At 37.1% G+C, this 21,585-nt stretch overlaps 1 protein-coding gene across 2 annotated transcripts in view; it reads left to right on the forward strand.

The window, feature by feature from the left end:
* Positions 1–21,585, forward strand: part of tbc1d22a (TBC1 domain family, member 22a) — a 130,419-nt gene that overhangs the window by 17,212 nt on the left and 91,622 nt on the right. For both annotated transcript variants that reach the window (XM_041977416.1, XM_041977415.1), the window contains exon 6: positions 10,315–10,385. In XM_041977416.1, the coding sequence (XP_041833350.1) occupies positions 10,315–10,385 (71 nt within the window). The remainder of the gene's footprint in view (positions 1–10,314; positions 10,386–21,585) is intronic.

Here is a 21,585-nt window from a genome sequence, read left to right on the forward strand (position 1 = left end):
GATTTATACTGCGTTCAATCTCTAAATTGTCCCTTTTTAACCCAAACACTTGCAGTGCTAGTTTGGGCCTGGTGCTAGAGTTGGTTCTGGTTCTGTTTTCCACAGCCAAAGAGCCAAAATTAGAATCACATCATTACATCACTTTTAATGTCTCTTTCCATAGATGTTATTTACAGCAAATCAAAGAAACACAAGAGGACATTATCAAAGGAAGAAATGGAGAAAAGGACAGAGCAATAAATAAAACAAAAGTCAACAGCGATCTAACTTTTACCGACTGAGATAGTTTACAGTAGTTAGGATGCAGTATGGATGCTGAAGTAACTGTTGTTAGGGGGCACCACACTGAGAAAATCTGCTAAAGTTCAGTTGTGCTTGTTTAACATCACCAATCTCGTTTTTAAGCATTGTTTCAAACAGTGGTCAGTGTTGGCGAATTCCATTTAGAAGGTCTAGTGGTGAACAGGATTTCTATGCTGTGTTTTTGTGAAGTTGCAGAGGCCGTTTAGAAATCAATGATTGTGAATTCGGCTTCAAGTTGTACTTTTGGTGGCATTCACAAACACAACACCAAAGACAGAGAATCACTGAGAAACTGAGCTCATGTTCATTCTCTGCTGTTACTCAAAGTTATTTTGAAGCTCAGTTTTTTTTGTTTTTTATTTTTCCCCCTCTTGAATTAAGCAGACTAAACGCAACACTAGCTGTGGATTTTTCAACGTGGCGGTCACAACATTTAAGATGGTGTGGTTGGTTGTTATTTAATCCCTCCTCCAGCTCCTAGCATAAACTGTTTCTTTGCTCTGGACCAGTAAAGAATGGCAGTTTTTCAGGACTAAAGCCGCTCCTTTGGTGGTTGAAACACAAAGACTCTGCCTCTGAACCAGCTCTGGAACTACAGATCTCCTCATGTGTTGCGTCTTTTTCATTTTAGCCTTTAACTTTCCAGTCAATAATAATTTTTTGCCCAGCAGGCTTCAGTTGAAGCTGAGCTGAAAGCTCTCATTACGATATGTCAACCACATTTATGTTTGTACTTATAAACTATTCTTTTAATGAAGAAATTGGGTTTATATCAGGGGAAATATATAAAAGCAAAGGTATATAACTGCTTTAAAACTGCTCTTTGATTTATCCAGTTCTGATAAGAAAATTTAATTAAAACTAAGAAGTGCTGTTTATTTCTGCCCTAAAGATAGTTATTAGTCATTTATCTTTTGATCGGCTTTAATAAGGTTTAAAGAGGGGGTGCTTAACCTTTTTGACCTTGGGGCTCTACTTTCCGGTACAAAGTGGCTCATGGCCCATTCAAATATAAGCACTTTATTAGATAAATTGATATTCATTTTAGTTTTATTTATATTCAATACCTAAATCACATCCACTTTCAGTTTAACAAGCTAAAACCTTGTCAAATAAATGACATGATGCAATGTAAAAACCACAGAGACATTTATTTATGTGCATGTAAACCTGCACATAAGACTCACCAGCAGACTTCTGTAGTTGCAAAGAGAAAAATGGGCTACTGATTCTTTCTGGAAGCTGATGATGCATGTCTGAGGCTATGTCTGTGATATGGTGACTCTTAGTGTCGTTTGAGAAGGGGATGGTAAGCAGCTTCTTTGCAGCAGCCTCTTCTTCAGCTCACAGCTCATATCTAAAGCAGTAGGTCGAATCAACTCCTTCGCTATAGACTAATCCGGGCAAACACCAGAAGTAGCACAGCAGAACAGATGAGAATCAATTTTCTTGACAATGTCAAAACAAAAAGAAAAATATGGAAGGACTTGCACATTTTTTGCAGTTAGAATGACAGCAGAAAGCTTTAATTGTGGTTAATTAAAAAAAAAGTGAATGTGAGGAACATGGAGCTTTACTTAATGAAACTTGCCCCTGTCTTTGTCTATCTGTGTGACACTGAGGGGGCAGTGGTTGATACTGTTTAAACACCGGACACAGAGCAGAGGAGAAATGACATGCTGTTATTGCAGAGGAAACACTGGATTTTATTCCCGTCAACAAAAACACTAAATTTAGTGGAACACTTCTCAGTCTGACAAAATTGTACGTATCCTTGTTGTTGTCCAGCTTAACATGACACAACAGGTAATGGTTGTTATGCTAGTTAATGCTAATAGTCTAAGAGAGAAGGGGCTGCAGTGTTGCTGAGAGTAAATGACTAATTTGGAATATATTGTTAAATGTGACATTATTTGCCCTATCTGGGCAACATTGTGACCAGAAAATGAAAATTATTTGGTCAGTAACACAAACAGGTCCTGCTTCCAAACCTAGTTGAAACAAAACTATGTCAAATATCTGACAAAAGAGAAAATTAACAGCCTTTGCAGAAGTTTGAAACTCTTTCTTTACCAACTTTTGATAATTTATTATTGGTTTTTTATTCCCGTGTGGATTGTCAGTTACTAAAAGCAGTTTCTGACACATTCATAGTTTACATTGATGTACTGATGTCTAACTAATATGAAAAACAGAATAATTATGAGATCTCCTGCTAAGATATATTTATAAATAAATGTAGACCCCTATCTAACGTCATTGGTCCAGATATCCATGTTGCTGTTCATGTCGGCAGATACAAGGTAATTAGGACTTGCCACCTCAGTAATGGCGGCACCGTAAGATGGTGCAACACACAACGGCCGCCGGATTAGTCTATAGTGAATGATGTTTTGTTTTTTACTCTGTGCCACAAATCTGGATACTTAGCTACCCTTCAAAGCTTATTTACCAGTCAGTCCATTTTCAGTTTTTCAAGCAATGGCAGAATTTCTTCATTTGCTTATTGGAGCTTGTTAAACAGCTGTCTGACACAATACTGCCACCCAGTGGCAGGAGTATTTTATTGTTACTGAGCTTTTCATGAATAACACTAGTCCCTGGTGTCTTCAATTAATTTGTGGTCCAGCGATCCACAGGTGCAAAATTGGGTCTTTTTGCGGCCGTCGCTCGCGGCCTATGCCCCATGATTAGGAATTACTGATTTAAAAGAAATAAAGTGCCGTTGTTTCAGAGAAAATGAAAACACCAGGTTTCTTAAGTGTGTTTTTCCTTCGAAATGGGAAACAACAAATGGTCTATGTTGTTCTTTTTCTCTTCCATTTATCTCCAGTTTCTCTTTATATGGACTATTTTCTTTCTGTAATATCACCCGACTTCCTTTTTTGTTCCCATCACAATTACCATGCCTGCCAGAAGACTAAAACTACTGATGCTGCTTTTCTTGTTTGGCTGGTGATTTCAAGCTATATTTCAGGCACACCTTTCAGTCATTTGGATTTATTTATATTATTTATTTATTTTTTATTATTCTTATTTTTTTTACAAATACATGATTTTGAATAAAGTTGTCATTGCTGCCGAAGCTATACCTGGAAGTTTTCCTAGAAATGCCCCATCTTTGAAAATGCGTTTCATTGTCAGCTGTTAAAGAAGTTGTCCTCCGACCCACATTCAGGTGTTTGAAATCCCCACGAAGGCAAAGAGAATCTGGGCCAGAGTAGTAAATAAGAGTCTCTTCTCCTTCAGTGGCTACAGTTTAGATGGTCTTTATTGAGGCATCCAACCCCCTCTGCTTCAGTGGTGCTTCTGTCGGCAAAAGTCCAGGGTTGACGGCACCAGGAGACTTCATGTTGAGTTCGTTTGATGTGACCTTTACCTTCCCTTCTAGCTACTCTCAGGCTCCTTTGTCTAAAACATTTGGTTATCTTTGCTAGTTAAAAATATTTTACTGAAACACAAACACGCGTAGTTATATTTTACTCTCTAAATGTTTCACTTGTCATTGAGAGTTCATTCCACGGGAGAGTCCCACCTCAGAGCAGCTGTTATGGGTGTTCAGCATAAGGTACATAGTGTCCTAATCACCCCCTGTGGCCCCCAGCTTAACTCCAGCCAAGACAAAGTGGACCCCTGTAAGTGCATGCATAATGGAATACAGTTAGAGAAAAGGCCAGCAGCAGTTGCCCTTGAGTTGCACGTTGCTGTTGTTACAGGTGTTTTTCATGCCAGCGAGGAATATATTTTCCTCCAGGGTTGTGTCTTTCCCCCTGAGGTCTTGCACCTGCCAGCATGATAAACATCTACAATACTGATCATACTAATTTCCAAAGAATGTATATAATAATGTGATTCTTTACTGGCCCCCATTGGGAAATTTAGCTTGTGCTTGCCCCCGCTTGTACTTCTCTATGTGAGCTTTGAAATAATTGCCTGTGGGTTGAATTGACTGTAAATTGAGTTTTAGCTTTAATGAGTTCCCCTACATTGTTTCTATAGAGATCCATTTAAATGAATGTGTTCACAGTTTCAATTAGGATTTGTTTCATGTATTATCACAAATAAAAAGGAGTGACAAATTTGTCAGCAAGAAATGGCTTGTTTGCACTGTTAACTTCGGTTCAACGAAACTGACAGGACTAGCGAGTCCCTCATCCCCTCTGGGACAGTTGGAGAAACTTTTTTCGCCCACACGGTGACAAGTGTCTGCTGAGCAAAAACAACAGATTAATTTTCAAAATGTCATGAAATGCCTTTAATTTATTCCAAAGAAGCTAAGGCTTGGCTGTCTCATTCATAATGCACAAGAGATTGCCCTAGAGAGTCAGATATGTTTTCAGAGCGATGAGCAAGCCTCACACTAATGAAACGACATCTGCAATTTAGCCCATACACAAACCATGCTCATGTCACCCTCTCTGTCTCTGCCCACTGTGGGGAAATGGACTGTTATTCCTCATAAATGACTTCACAGAGTCTGTGAAGAGATTAGTAAACAGCATAGTGAGCATTAAGGAAAAAGGTGTTTGGCTATATCCCCTAAGAGAGATCACTTGCATTAGAATAATGCATCACCTCAGAGTCGATCGCACAGATAAATGCTGAATTATATGCTAAATTTCCTTCTGTAGATTGCTTCTCAGAGAAACTTTTTAGCCTAGCACTAATTAGAGCTCATATAACTGCAGGGATCTGATGAAAGAGTTATCCTAGTTGGATCTACAGCATCATTGTCTTTTCATGATCTGTAACAGGATACTGCATCACTACTCTTAACAGTCGAGCTGTGGCTCTATAAGCCATCAGGTGTCATGCCGGGCTAACTGTGATTTGGATTCTGCAGTGATCTGCCTCTCTGCTGGTGAATATCTGGAAGATAGCGATTTGCAGGGGTAGTGGCTGCACTTTTCCTTATAGCTCCAAGGTACATATCTGCTTGTTCTGCTGGCCACGTGGTGCACGAACATGCAAACATATGGCATGCATGCTGTCTTTCACCCACAAGGTAGTCCTGCAAAAATTTGATCAGACGAAATGCAGTCTGAAAATCGGCAGAGAATCAGGATGTAAAGAGTGTTGGCCAGCCTAATGCCTCATGCCCCTCCACTCCTTCTCTCTTTACCCTTATGGTAAGATTAATACCAAGTAGGTGAAATATAACGTAGTTTAATTAAGCCCGAGCCACCAAGATTCATGGACTCATTTCTTTGTCTGACAGTGCAAATGAAGGTTCAAAGGGTGCAAGGCAAGAGGAGAGACATCCTTGATAGCCGATGGGAGCATAATGAATGTGGGGGTACATATAGACTGCTGCAAATGGGTCCTCCATAACGTCACTGCTGCAGGCTGGCTGAAGGAGAATCCAGATGTATGAAAACATGGGTGTTGGTTAAAAAAAAAAAAAAAAAAGAAACATAATAGAAGAATTTCTTTTTTGTGCAGAATTGGTGATCAAAATTGTTTTTTTGCAAAACAAAATGTAACTAAACAAAACACATTGCAGTGCAGAGACCCTGCTGCAGTCCAAATCAATCTTGCTCCTGCTGGTGTCATTATTGTGTTATTCAGTGCCGATAACATGAGGCATGACATTATAATGAGTTATTACCTGAACGAAGAAGCAAACAACAAGTCAGATGATTTGTTAAATGAGAATTTTCTGATGTTCGCAGTCTACAGTCTTGCCGGAAAGATATTTGCATTTTCAAGCTTTGCATTGAATATTACACACAGCACGATGTCGCACTAAGGATGGGATTACTAAAGATAAGTGCAGTTGACTGAGATAATAAATATTTTCTATGTGTTTCATGCTTATTTTTTTTGCCTATATAATCCATAACACAACCACATCTGCAGATACTTCATTTAAATCACACCAAGTTAGCATTTATGCATGCAGGTATGAGAGATGTGGGGGTCTGTTAAACTCACTCAAGCTGCAGTCAAGCAGATTTATCATTTACTTAGATGCATAATGTGCACCTACTTCAGGGTCTCTGGTGCAACTTTGTTGCTCTTCTGGTGTCTGGATAAAAGAAATAGCAGAATCCAAACTTAGAAAAAGTTGAGCTCACAGAAAACAACATGACCAGCAACAGCACATCATCAGTAGGATAAAACTAACCTCTCTCACTACAATCTACTCTGAGCTCACACTGCTGTGCTGCTTTCTGTAGGGACAATCAACAAAATAAGTGGGAGGGCAGCAGCAAAGCTTCAGCTGCTGATGTGCTACACATTTCCATGCCCTGCTTTCTCTTTGTCACTGACCTGAGATGCATAAAGAAAATAAGAAGAGGCGCAGCAAGAATATCTGAAAAGGAGATTTGTAGCATTTATGGTTTGTGCTATATCTTAGAGGTTTTTTTTTCTTAAATGCATTTTTAAGTGCAACCTACTGCACAGATAGCTGTGGGGTAATCGAAATCTTCGCACACAGTGGAGCTCTGACTTCTCAGAGCCAACAGAGCCATGCTGTGCACTAGATCACAGTATTGAATTTCTATAGAATTAAAGTTACTGGGGACAAGGTGAGGGAGAAATTTCAAGTGGAAGATGCACAGAAACACTGGTGAATAAATAGGTGCTTTCAACTGTTGAACAAGCACTAATGCGTTTCACTCAATTTAGCCAATGGACTTAGCCCATTGCTATTTCCTATTCTGCAATCTGTCACTGGCAGTACATTGCATTTGCCTTGAAGAACAGGCAAGGCAGAGTCATTTGGCAGCACTAATCAATACCGTTCGCTCTGTGCAAAGGGCTTATCAATTTCCAACCAGTGCTCTAAGAACTGAGAAGGAATTTGGTTATATATATATATATATATATATTAATCTTGTCTTTTTAACTCTGAATGCTATATTAAGGCAGTACCATTTGATTAGCAAGAAAATCAATTCCACCTCTTCCTTCACTCTTGGACTGCATTTAAAACAGTAGCAGTGCAATTACAAAAGAAGAGATTTCCTTTGCGTTTTTATGTTTGCTTCAGTCTGGCTGTGGCACCTTGTCTTGTTGAATGCTAATGGGCGTTTGTAGATTTCCAGGGGCAGGGGCAAAGGGAGACCCATATGTGAATAATGGATGAGTCAGTGTTGGCAAGAGCTCATCCAGCAACCTGCTGCTCTTCAGAAACACTTCTAAAATGCAGATAATTATATCTTCAGTCCCTAAACTGCCTGATCTTTGTAGAGGAGGTCAGTCAGTGTATTCATTTCCCTCTACACTGCAAAAAATGTAAAGCGCTAAAGATACAGTAAGGATGCTTTTAGAATGACTGAGTTGATTGTTACATGTGAGGACAAAACCTTATCCAAACAATATTTGCTGTCACTGCTGTTCTGCCTTTCTTTTTTTGCAGCTATTTTTTAAAAGTACTTGATTGACTTCTGATTTTAAGATCAGGACCGTGGGATCCTTACCATCCATTGCAAGAGTTTTCCCTTTGCCACTGAACATAATGCTTTGTCGTCTAAAGCAATGCTGCAGAATGAACGTGGGGCGATATGATTCCTGTGTGGGTTTGTGAGATTAAAATCTAAATCTAAACTGCTTCTTACTACTTACACTGTGCAGCTGTGCCTTGTAGTTGTGCCCAAAATGCATTATGGATTGAGAAAGTGTGTTACACTTTGAGCCTCTCAGGATTTTGCTAATATAAGGCAGCTTCTTCTAATATAAACTGAAATATATGAATTTGATTACTTGCCTCTGAGTGAAGCTTGAGGATCTTTGTGTGTGTGTGTTCTTTTTCCCTTTGCTTGCTCTTGATTCAAAATGTTTCCTCTCAAACTAACTGGGCTCATTTGACTTGGCATGTATAGGTATCGCAAGCAATACAGGCTTGGAAGCTGGTAATTACACTGCTTCTCTGCATAAAATGAGACCCTCATTACATCACAAGACCCTGAACACAGTAAGGAGGGTCAGTCCTGGAAAAAAAAAACATTTTTACTTCTTATTTCCATTACTTTTTTTGATGGAAGTGAAATGAGATCCTCCATCTTTGTAGTGTTGCGCTGATGTTCAGTTAACAGAAACAGGCTGAAACGTAACACTGGATGCTAAAAACATAACGCATAGTACTTTCTCTTGAACCACTGTTGATCCCCACTCTGCCTCTTCCTATGCTACTAAAATGTGTGTGTGGTAGTGTGTGCATGTGTTGGAGAGAAGGTATATGGGCTGAATAACACCTTGCATTAAGCCATATTTTCTGGGTCTTCATGGGTCCAAAGGGGATTACTCTCCCCCAATTTAAAAGTTCAATTTGCACCTCTCCATCAGATTCATTTTACATTATAGCCAGCAGGCGCTCCCACCCAGCCTGGGGAAAATGTAGTTAATAATCCACTTCTAACCCATCATATATTTTCAGTGCAAGAAAAAGACAGACAGGAATGAAAGTTTGGACAGTGAGGATATATTTGGTTAGTCAGTTGGCTGTTTGATTGACCACGCTGGATAAAGATGGTCCAGCATGGTGGATGGATTAATGATTTTTGGAGCCTGTTGCCAGTACTTAGATTTTATGTGAAAATCCCATATTTTGTGCTGCACAGTATGTTATGGTCCTAGTAATGAGTGAGGACTATAAACAAGTTAGGAGTTTAAGCATTTTCCACTAAGTAAATGTTCAGCAGTCTTAGTTTTATGTTATTTTTGTAAAAAATTTCTCTTTTTTTATTTTTATTTGATTTATTTAGCACTTAAGAATAAAAATGAAAATCAACATAAAGAAAAAACAACAGCCTTTCAAATACTGTATGATATAATGCCAATAGCATGCGAATAGGAGAGGTAGAAGCCAAATAGGCTTAAACGGCACCACTCCCAAACTAAACAATTACATCAGAAACAGTACATATACAACAAAACAAAACAAATACATATAGAAAATGTAATGTTTAACAAACATACATACAATCAATTCCTGTTTATTCTGCTTTTAATCAGGGTAAGTAATCAGCCATTAAATTCTGTTTGAGGTAATTTTTAAACATGGATAATGTTATAGATGAATCCAAAAGATGTAAATGTCAGTTCCACAGTTTAGCTCCATGGTATCGGATCGCCAATTGATCTCCATGTTTTGTAGCAGGTGCGGATGCAATTTTATTGCCTGCCATGTAGAATAATGGTGGGACTGGTTATTATATAAATAATATAATATAATGATTTATATAGGAAGTCATCATCAAATAGTGCTCTAAAAACAAATGAACAGGACAAAAGAATGTTAATATAAAAATGATTTAGAAGTTTTAATTAAAAAAACAAAGGTGAAATTGGGGTTTGGAAAGAGTTGCTATCATTTTTTGTAGAATAAAAACAATTATTTAAGTAGGTAGGGAAGGCATTTTCCCATAATATATTACAATAATTTAAATAAGGATAACTAAAACAGTAATGCAGTGTTTAAAAGACATTTATAATGTACTAGAATTCTTATCTTATGTTATTTTTTTGCAGACATGTTCGACCTGGTTCTTGCAGCACAGTTCTTCTTAATTAGGAAAACTTATGAGAATATGAGAATTTAAATCAAAAGAAAGTAATGGCCATAATTTTTTTTTTTATTATTATTATTTTATTTCTCCCCTTTTTCTTTTAATTTATTTACCTTCTATTTTGTTGTTGTTTTTTTTTTAATTTTTCACACAATGTAATGAACGCCAGTTCAGGAAGTTTGATTTATGATTGTGGAAAAGTGGTGGGATTCAATAAGCATTGCTTTTTCTTACTCCTTTTCAAATATGTATAGTTATGCTTCCTTTTTTTCATTTCTTAATGTTGTTTTCAAATGTAGTTTTCTCTCTTTTTTTCAATTTATTTTTCTAAGCTATAGGCGAAGTAAAATTTGTGCCTTATTTTGCTCAAAATAAATACTTAAAAAAAAAAAAAAAAACCCACATCACCAGACGTGTATCATTTCAGGAAACAGTCTTTGTTAAAAAATCCCAGGAGCGACTCTAAAACAACCATTGTTCTGTTATTGTTTTTCAGAGGAGCTACGGAAACTCAGCTGGTCTGGAATCCCACGACAGGTTCGGCCAATAGCGTGGAAGCTTCTTTCTGTAAGTTTTCTAAGCCTACTAAACACAGAAGAAACACAGCATACAAAGATATTCCAAGATAAAAACTGATACAACCTCACAAACATGGAATAAAGAACAGATAAACACAGAATATCACAGGAAATAAACACATTGCAGATGAGCTCAGGCACACACTAATACACACAAGCTGCTGTCATGATCTTTCTCCCCATCCCCTCCCCTTTTTTGATTTATGAAGACCGATAACAGACCATTTTTAAAAAATTTTTTTTTTATTATTTACCCCCCCCCCACCCTACCACCAAACTTCAATAGGGAAAATTAATTGCAAGGCACAAATAATTTATTCATGAGAGGCACGGTGTGTTTACTCATTAAGCCATTGTTGTGGTGTACAGCTCTTAGTCTGCAGAGAGAAGACTGGCTTTTTGAACGCCATGACTCGCCCATTAATTACAGCACAATAGCTAATGTGCCGCAGAAAAGATGTCATTAAAGGTGTGTGTATGTGTGCCTGTTTGTGCTTTTTGGTAGTGGGAGGTTACCAAATGGGTGCTTTAACTATTAATGGCTGCTTTGTCTGGTACTCAGTTGAAGTAAAGGCTCATAACATCATATGAAGTCACAAAAGCGCTGGATGCAGAGGAGGGGAGGGCCACTTTAGTGATTTAGATGATTGTTGCTGTATTTATTCTATGTGTGTGTGTGTGTGTGTGTGTATTTGGGTCTAAGCTAATGTACCGTAGATAATTCCTTATTAATAGTTTGTTCATGTTTGTTTTGAGTTGTGCATCTAAGCTTTTTATGTTTGCATGAATATACACAATGTGCAGAGAAGCCAGGATGTGCGCCATAATCATAACTGATTTAATGAGCCATTCACAGTATCACTGTACTGGCTGTGTATTTAATCTGCATTTGTACAGGAAAGCTTATATCCTTGCCATTCATACACTTGCTTACCAATGAAAATATCATGGTTTATATGCACTTCAGCATCTTGCCTAAAGGCAACTTAGATATGTATTGTGGGGAAGCCTCTGACCTTTTTGGTTGGTAGATGATTATTCTTTTTGTGAGCCACATACGTCCCATGTACATATACATAAATACATACATACATAGATAAATCTTCTATTTATGTCTACATAAATAATCTGCATTCTTGCAGTAGATTCATGGGAAGTGAACTTGGAGAGCACAGCAACCCTGTGGTCTATTAAAAACATAGGTTGGACCACCTCTGCTTTCCTTGGGGGGAAGAATGGAGCTAGCAGAGATAGCATGGAGGGCAAAGAAGGAAATAAAAATTCACAAAAACAGAAAGCCTAAAGGACTGACATCAAATTCATTAGTTAAAGGAGAACAAAGAAATAAAGGAAAGAAATTAAGTGGGGGAAAAAAAGAATAAACACTGTTGTATGAACCGCTCTAAAATTTAGAGACCAATATAATAATGATCCCTCCTCCACAAGTTCTTCTGCCTGTGCTGAGCAGCATTTAGCCTAAGGGGAATAGTATCACAGCTGTAACAGAAAAGTGTAATTACAATGTGGTTAATTGGCGGCATTAGTACAGCAAATGAAGTAGCCCCATCACAATGCAGTGTTACAGATTCTGCTACTCCTCCCACGTAGTTTGATATAGAAGAAAACTTTCAGTTATACAATTGTTCTTCTGTGATTTTGTTTTAAGCAAAATAATTCAAATTTATCAGAAGGGAGTCAAAGATAATTTACCACACGCTCACAACTGGTTCTTATTGGCTGGTTTTTAATTTAATTCAAATCATTTTGGTTTAGCTTTATTTGTATAGCACCAATTCACAACAAAGTACTCTCAGGACACTACTAGACAAATAATAGCCTAGCTAAGGAAACCAGCGGAATGTATCGAATTCTCATTTCCGTTCGGTCCCTCATCCTGAGCATGCGGGTGACAGTGGAAAGGAAAAAACTTCCATTTTATAGGAAAAAACCTCCAGTGGAACCTGGCGCAGGGAGGGCGCCAATCTCTCTATTGTTATAATATACTGAGGTCCAGCACAGCTAATACAATGTAATGACATGATGATCTGAGTAGGTTGTAGTCCTCGGAGCACTAAAGGTAGATTTGTAGTTAAAAATTTGTATATTAGGTTGTTGGCATGAGAGTAAATGCAAATGCTGTCATGACAGTTTCTAAATGGGCCTAAACAGCTTTTGCTGTTTGTATAAAAAAAAATAAAAGAAAAAAGTTGAACCACATCTATGCCACTAATATTATGCTCATGTGTTCACTGCTGAAGTTTGCTTTGTTGGGGATGTTCTGAATGTGTAAACATTTTGAAGTATTCTCAGCTCCTCCTCCAAGGTTTCCATTAGCTTTCTACATCTCAGAGCCTGGCGCAGCTTGAACTGTCTCTGGGTTTAAATCCCAGGTTCTGATGAAAGTGAAAAGTGGACACAGTGTGGAAAGCTCTCATATCTTAAGTGTCATAACACTTGACTGCCTTCTCTGTTCAGCTTGTGGTATGATCCACAGGAGAGACGAATAGGAAGGATCAGGCTAAAAAAAATCTATTCTCTATCACCACACACGCACGTACACACACATACATTTAGACTCAGCCCACACTCTATTCCATAAACTTGGCAGAGGTACCTAATAAAACTTCACTCCAGTGGCGTCCCTTGTGCCCTTCTCCTGCTCACCAGCCTGCACCAACTTATTTGACCCCCCCTTCAGCAGGCATGCTTGAGCAAAACTCTTCTTTTACTTGACAAAGATGAGAAAAAGTTTTCCCACAGTGGCTAGAGCTTAGCAATTCTCCGCCAATGCCTTGCATTTACTGCCACATCTTCAGCATCGCCCACAACTGACTTCACCACCATTAGCCAGAGTGAAAATCAAAAAGCAGCCAAATACAACACTGAATACAGGCAGCAAGTGAAAGAACACTTTAGGATATTTGGAAAACTCACTATACTTCCTTTTACTATTTGAAAGTAACTCCACAGGTTGCCCTCAGGAACACACCACGTTAAACTTCCTATTATTTAATAAATTATACCGGCTTATTTCATTTGTTTAAAGAGCAGTTGGTGTCCGAGCCCGAAGGAGAAGGGAAGAAATTAAATGGATTTCCTGCTTTGTGAACGAATGTCAGCCTGTGGCAAAATGTACATTTGCTAATGGAGCACGGCTGTTAAATGTGAAGTGGCGAGAGAGAGGAAAACTAACTGGCTGTGGAAATATTGATAAGGGTAAAGGACTCAATGAGATATATCAGCGAGCAGCCGCTGCAAAGAGAGACCTTACAACATTGCAAATAAGAAATTCCCTAACACAAGAGATCAGTGCAGTTTTATTTCATTTGATGTACAGTTATAACCGTCTTCCTTCAATCTGCATCACATTGGAGGAATCTCTTGAAGCTTCTCTTGAAGTCTGGAAGAATCTACCTCACTTTCAATATTCTCATATATTGAGAATATGAATCTGTTTTTCATCAATAACATTTTTGTTTTCAGATTTTTATTTGATTTTCAGAAATGTGCGGCGATCAGGGGGCGGAGAGTTGGCGGGTCGGGATACACAGGTAGAAATGATTGACAGACAGCAGCTCAACGGCCACTAGATAGATAGAAAGCGAGATTCACAAAGCAGCTGCGCCACAGAGCATATTTGAGGTGGAAGACTTTTCCTCTCCCAATTCTCCTCAGCTACACAAGAACAAGGTGGTCCTGAACCGTATCAGTCTGAGCCGTTAGGCTGGCCTGTCAGCAGCTCCAGCAGACTCTGGAAAGCTGTGGAGACTTGTGGAAGGCTGTGGCAGCTGCAGGAAGTGCCGCTATAAGTTGCTATTGACACAATTTGAGCTGCTGGCTGTCGCCAAATGAGGATCAGTAGGTAAAGAATGAAGTGTTACATTTACACCCCTCAAAAACACAAATCCACCCCATTGCAGGAATATTTAATCTCTGGAATAGAATAGTCTTAAAGTCTTAAATTAGCAGATCTACACCATTTCACCATTCATATGAGTTGGTATGCGTGGTTTTCCATGCCTGCAAGGCGAGGACCCATCTATCTGCATCTGGAGGAAGGGGGCTGTTAGGTTTTTAAAATTTTCTTGTGACGTAGAGAAGTACCAGAACGGTTCTACATAAAAAAAAACAAAACCTGGTTTTACCCTGTATGAGCCATTTTTTACCCACAATTAACAATTTACAGTTAATTAATTTAAAAAATTGAAAAATTAAAAATTAAAAAAATTAAAAAAAATTAAAAATTAAAAATAAAAAAAATTTAAAATAATAATAATAATAATAATAATAATAAACTAATTTTATCAACAGTAGAGGTGTTTTTCATCACTATTAACTACGACTGTGTTGTTTACAGCTCAAAAACATTTTTGGGTGCACTACCCCTTTACAGCACTTTGGGCTCTGTTGCATATGAAATGTTTTATACAAACAAAATGTAACTGTATTATGCATGGAAGAAGTTGTATAGTAGTTCTAAAGAGAAACAACGTTGGGTTTTCTGTACTCTCCTGGTGCATCAGTGTCTTTTTATTTAATTAAGGAAGAAAGTTCTCATTTATTTATTTTGTTCAACTTCTTTTTTTTTTTTCTTTTTCTTTTTTTGGTCACAGTGGGACAGTTTCCAGTCTGCTTTCAGAATAATGTGTCTCCACTAAGTAGAAATCAATTTAGTGAAACCTACAAAAAGTCACTTCCTTTAAACTCCCCAAATGGATTCCCCAAGCATATTTTTCATGTTTTTTTTAGAGTGTACTCAAGTGGAGCGTCCTTAAGAGGAGGACTGATGCTGGGAAGAATGAAAAGATGAGGTGTATGTAGACTGATTAACACAATCAGGAAGAAGTGTGCTGCCATGTTTTGCACCACTAACGGGAGCCATCATGCGTTCACACTTTCCTTTCAGTCATCCATCTCTGTCTTTTTAAAATCCCTGCTCACCCTTTTTGAGCAAGCATGAGGAGCTTTTAACTTTATGCTTACTAAAGGAAGGCAAGATTATCCATAAAGATGCTTCTTTATTTTCTTATTTTATTTTCATAATTTGTGCTTGTGCCAATCGAAAACTTGAGATATCTACATAAATAGTTGGGTTAAGTTTGCAGCTAAGAGCAGCAATACTTAAAATCTGTTTATGATCAGAGTAGGAGGACAGGGGGGAATGAAGACTATAGTCTTCAAATTTCTCCATGTGAGTGTGTGCTGCTGTCTTGTTGAACAGTAATGCAGTTGCAGTGTGACGTGACCTCCACTAAGCTGCCCATTAACCTTTGACACGACCACACACTCTTCTCTCCCTCATTTGGCAGCATGCATCTCACACTGGAGCCCACAGCTTTGTAACTGGCTGCTTTGTGTTGGTGCATGTATGAAAGGGTTATGCGTGTGGAGCTGTTTCAACATGTGACGAGGCAGGGAGTGACTCTCAGCCAGAGTCCAGTCTGATTTCTGCAGACACATATGTGACAGTTGTGTGTGTGGCAGTGATGAGGAGGGTAGATGAAGGAGCTGTAGGAGTGGGACACCTACAGAAGGAAATACTTTCAATGATAAATGTGCTGACAGGGACTGAAAACTGAGATATTGGATGTGTATTTATATGCCATGACAAACATAAGTGAGAAAAATGATGGTGTCTGGACTTAGAGGTATGCTATGCTTTATTTATTTAAGGGCTGGGACTCCACTATTAGAGGCTTTATAAGTAATTATTTTTGATTAATCACATTTTAATTGCATAACAATATTTGCCCCAAAAAGCTCTTTTTTTGAGTGGATGACTAAACCAATAATAGACACGGACATTAATATTGTAAACTAAAACTAGCAATGTATGGAAACGTGCATTTAATTGTTTTTCAAAAAAAAAAAAAAAAAAAAAAAAAAAAAAAATATATATATATATATATATATATATATATATATATATATATATATATATATATATATATATATATATATTAGTGCTGGGCACGTTAACGCGTTAATCGCGCGTTAACTCAACCCTTAATTAACGCCGTTAATTTTTTTAATCGCACGTTAAAATTTTTTTTTTTTCTGGCCGCTGGCTTTGATGACAGAAACATGGCGTCCATGTCTCCCTTCCCTGCTGCAGCGGTGCGTCTGATGTAATCAGGAGAGAGCGGGTTTATTAAAATGAAGAGACGTTTTCTGTCTGGAACTTAAGAAAGAAGAACCGACTTTTCTCTTTGTCAAAATACATGCAGATAGACAGAACATCGTGTTTTTTGGAAGGGAAACTTTTTATGTATTTTTTTTTTTAATAAATACGGTTTTAATTTATGCAAGACAGCAAAGGTAAGACATGCTTTCTCACTTTTACAAACGTGCAGCATAAATCGGGTCTTCTTCTGCCTCTGGTTCGGTGAATCTTGGTCGTAGCGAGATGAAACTTCCAGCTGTGGAATCTGTGAGATGTGAGCTTTCAGTAGAGGAGCCGTTTGTTCGTGTTCATGCCGTGGGGTGGACACGGGGAGACATCTTTTGTGTTTACATATTTTTCGGACTTTGTGCAGCTGCTCTTTAAATTGTTTGTTGTCTTAACTGTGTTTGGTGGTGATAGAAATGGTTTTACTGAGCTGGTAGCTGAGATTCTGGACTTTCTGTGTATACCACACATGTTTATAGTTACATCTACAGACATGACGTTACAGCCGGAACGAGATGTTAACCCTTAACTCCCGGTAGCGGAGGCTGCAGGTGCAGTCAAACAAAAAATGAAAGTTTAGAGAATTTATATGCCAGAAATCTGGATAATGAAGTACTGAAGGTGCATGGTTGGAAGTTATTGTGCATATTGTGAATATTTCTCTCTCCTCACCATCTAGAAGCTGTGAGATTCTAATCCTGCTTTCTGTCTGTTCACCTGATGCTGATATTCATCACATATTGTTCCTTCTGTGTTTAGAAGGAAGCAGCTTCACAGCTTTAAATTCATCCTGCTGACTTTTTAGCTTTTAGTTAGTAAATCCTGAGGATTTCATCCTTCCTTCTCATAAATATTCGGTTTTATAAATATATATGAAGAAATATTTTAACTGTTGCTGTTTAAAGAGAAAACTGATGCTAAACCTGTTAATGTGTTTAGTGCAGGGGTCTGCAGCCTTTCAATCCATAGAGCCATTTTTCCCTCAGCCAGCTAAATAAAACTCCTTTAGAGACGCAAATGTTACCAGACTTTTCAAAAAGGAAACTTAATATATATTTTTAATAAAGAGCCACCATAGGATATTTGTAATTTTTGAAGAACCACATTTTTCATTTCAATTTTTAAGGTTTTAAAATAAAGGAAACACATAAAACCTTTATAAAAAGAGGATAGACAGACTTTCTTCTAAGGGATGTAGATATTTGTGGAAAATGCTGTAAAAGAAAAAAAAAAGTCCCTGGTTTCCAACCTAATGACAAGAAAGATAGATTTAAAAAAATATTTTAGCCATGTATTTAGAGGCATTGTGGAAGGGCCAGAGTCGCAGGTTAAACACCCCTGATGTGTGTTAGTAAACCAAAATTTACTGCATTTTTTTGCTGTAGGCCTTCTTTTAAAGGAAAGAGACATTTTGCGCTTAACGATGCGATTAATCGCGATTAATATGTATATGTATATGTATATGTATATATATATATATATATATATATATGTATATATGTATATATGTATATATATGTATATATATATATATATATATATATATATATATGTATATGTGTATATATATATATGTATATGTGTATATATATATATACATATATATACATATATACATATACATATATATATATATATGTGTATATATATACACATATATATATGTGTATATATATGTGTATATATATATATGTGTATATATATATGTATTTTAGGTACTTAAACTAACAGCTCTGGCTATTTTCTAATTAAGACTCTACAATATGTTAAATTGTGACTTTCAAATGTTTTAGTCCATACTCCTTAATAATAAGCTTTAATATCTAATGGTAAGCCGAGGCGGGATCAGCAAGTGGCAACTTTTTGCATTTCTTTTTCAGTCGGACCTGCTTTGACTGCAGCTGAGTGATTTTGGACGGGGCAGGGGCCTGCGGCTGCACCTGCGGCTCATTGATAAGAGTGAACGATACATGCTTTCGCATCAGTCTCCAATAAGACTAAAAAAGTTGCTAGATTTGTTGCTAGTACTTTTTTTAAAATATAGTTGCTAGAGGGGACTGAAATTCCAAAATGGCTAAGTTAGGAACACTGCGTTAGCCGTAATTGGTAACCGGTGTACCAGGAAATCTTGCACTGGTAATTAAATGTGTTAATTTTTTAACATGCTAAATTTTTTTGTAATTAATGGTAATTAAAACAAACATTATTTATTTACGTTTTGATTTTATACTTTTTAAAACTTTAGTACTGTGCAAATGTGTAGAGTCATTCTAATTTTTAAATATTTTTTTCTTCCAGTCAGCCAAACTGACTTGTAATTTTTAATAAGTAATCAGAGAAGAGCTTTGAAAAGTCCTTCGAGAAGCCTAGAGAACCATTCATGAAGAGTACTTTAAGAACTTATAAGAGAGGTTTTTGACTTTGTGGAGAGTTCACACTGTTGAAGAATAAAGGGGATCATAACAAATATTTTAAAACTCTATCTTTTCCTTTTTATATAATGAATTTTCATTTATTTTTAATGAAACTGCTGCACCTTTATGGCAGATATGAAAATGGTAAGATTGATAATACAATGAAGTATCGATTCATTTGATGGCAATCTTGATGTTTCTAGAAATATTAGAATATTAGAAACAATATCAGAAATTCTGCCACAAAACAATTACCTGACCCAGGGATTGATATGAGAGAATATCCCAGGCTGATTGGAAAAAAATATACTCTAACTTTCAATTTCATTCTTACGCCCAATCAGACATTTAAATTAAAATAAAACTGTTCTTATAACAGACTGTGCTGCATTCTGTATGTTGAACTTTAAAATTCTCATACAAAACTGAAAGCACAATTATCTATCTGGAGACATTAAAGCAGAATATTGTGTAGATTTAATATCTGTTTAGAGTTTAAAACTAATTATTTTTAAAATTTGTCTTTAATAACCAAGGTAGTAGCACAGTTACACACCACACCTTTTTCATTTCATCAAATTGAAATGAGAAATTTCGGTTAAATAAAAACATTTCCACGTCCTCTCTCTTAAGCATGACTTTCCAATTATTACTGTTTCATGTATTATTTTCAATCTTTTTTTTCTTTTAATTAGTTATTGGCTGGATTTGATAAAAAAAATCTTTGTACCAGTGTAGATGGACGTTTTGTTACACTCCTAATACATCATATTTTCCTTGCAGTATATAAAGAAATAAGGATTGACATTGTGTTGATATTTCTGCAACAAATAATCCCAGATGTCTCTTGGGCCATAGTCTGGCTGAAAAATAAATAGAAATAGAAAGAAGAAGAAGAAGAAGAAAAAAAAAAAACAATAAAGGGGAAACTTTTTGCTGCTACTCTTATTGACTTCCCTCCAGACTGTTGTCCAACATTGATAGTTTGTATGTGTTTCTGTTTGCTTGGTAGCCAAAAATGAAGAAGAAAAAAAAATGTCAGCTTGCTTCCAAATACAATAGATAAAGGCAGAAAAGCACCAACATAAGAAACACACACAGAGAACAGCAACTTTTTAAGGCCCAGTACATCTGTTCAGTGTGATGGTGGTTCCACAGAAGCAGCTCCAAAACACAGTTGCTCAGATGTTTCTGAACAGCAGCCAAATGTGTTCTCTTAAAAATGCTCAGTTTTAATAAAAAATGATGAAAATTACATGCAAGAGACAGACTGACTAATGATGAGAGCATCTGTTTGCGAAAAATTTTACAACGAACTCCACTTTCTAAGAGCGAGCAGGGAGCTTTGGTCTTGATGTTTTGGGAAAATTGAATGTTGGGGGAAAACCAAAATCCACCTGCTTGCTTTCAGAAGTTTTCAGCCACATGTCATGGTCTTTATAGTGGACCGAGTCAAGCCTCAGCCTGTGATCTGAGTGTGGAACACCGATGCTGTGATAAAATAAATTAACGGTGACCTTTCAGTAGAAATGCTGCTAATTTTTTAGTTTGCTTGACTAAAATCGGACATTGAGAAAACATGTTTCCATGATAGTCTGACTAAAATCTTAACTTAATCAAATTTCTTAAAGCCAGATAAGCACACTCAGACAATGCTGTTGAGAGCAGAGTGTCTTCTACATGTGCATGATTAGTGAAGCTCAAGCTTTTCTCATACCAGGCTGAACTGATCTCCTTCTAGTGCTTGTAAACTGGGACAAGGACAGTAGTCTAATTAAATGGCCTAGCTGAGAAATAATCACGGCTTAACTTAACAAGACATAGAATTCTACTGACTCAGTGATGTACTTGTTGTAGTGATTCTAGACAGCAACAGTAAATGCTAATTTATTAGCAAGTGTCAAGACCGTTAGAATGAGGTTGGGACGATAGCCACATGACCCATAAACATGGGACTTGAGTTTGAGACCAACTAGAGACAGCTATTTTCTTTACCTGTTTTTCTTTCATTCCCTTAATTTCTTTACCATGCTTGGTATTGAAAGTACTAGTTTAGGTTAAGGCAATAAAACTATGATTAGGAAAACACAAGTCAGGCTGTTGAAAACTTTATTTATTGCCAAAAGCACCTTGCACGCTAAAGATTTTCAAAATGACTTAAAGGGCTTCTGACCAAACCAGTTTATAATGTCCACTTTGTGAAAATGGGTCAAAACCAGAGCCAGTCCCAACACCACAAGGCCGATTTTCACAAAACCTTCCGCTTATTCCGTCGTCATCGTCATACGGTGGGCTTTTGCTCTCTTTATTGCCATGGAGATGTCTCAGTGGTCAAATGACAGGCCTTGTCTCTTAATCTGTTATGATAATCAAAATCCCATAGGAAGCAAGGAAGGAGGAACATTTAAAAAAAATTAAACTGAACAAAGAAAGCACCATTTATGAACCAGACAAACCTTTTTTCCCCCCTCACAGGAATACGTTGTCATGGCCTGCAGTCATGTTTGAGTTCAGTTTTGAAAATTTTAACTCTGTGAATATTTTAAACCCCTGCTTCCAGCTATTGGCTTTTTCAACACATTATGTTTGTTGAATTTAGACTTGGC

The sequence above is a fragment of the Melanotaenia boesemani genome, chromosome 23 (genome assembly GCF_017639745.1).
Source record: "Melanotaenia boesemani isolate fMelBoe1 chromosome 23, fMelBoe1.pri, whole genome shotgun sequence".
Taxonomy (NCBI): Eukaryota; Metazoa; Chordata; class Actinopteri; order Atheriniformes; family Melanotaeniidae; genus Melanotaenia; species Melanotaenia boesemani.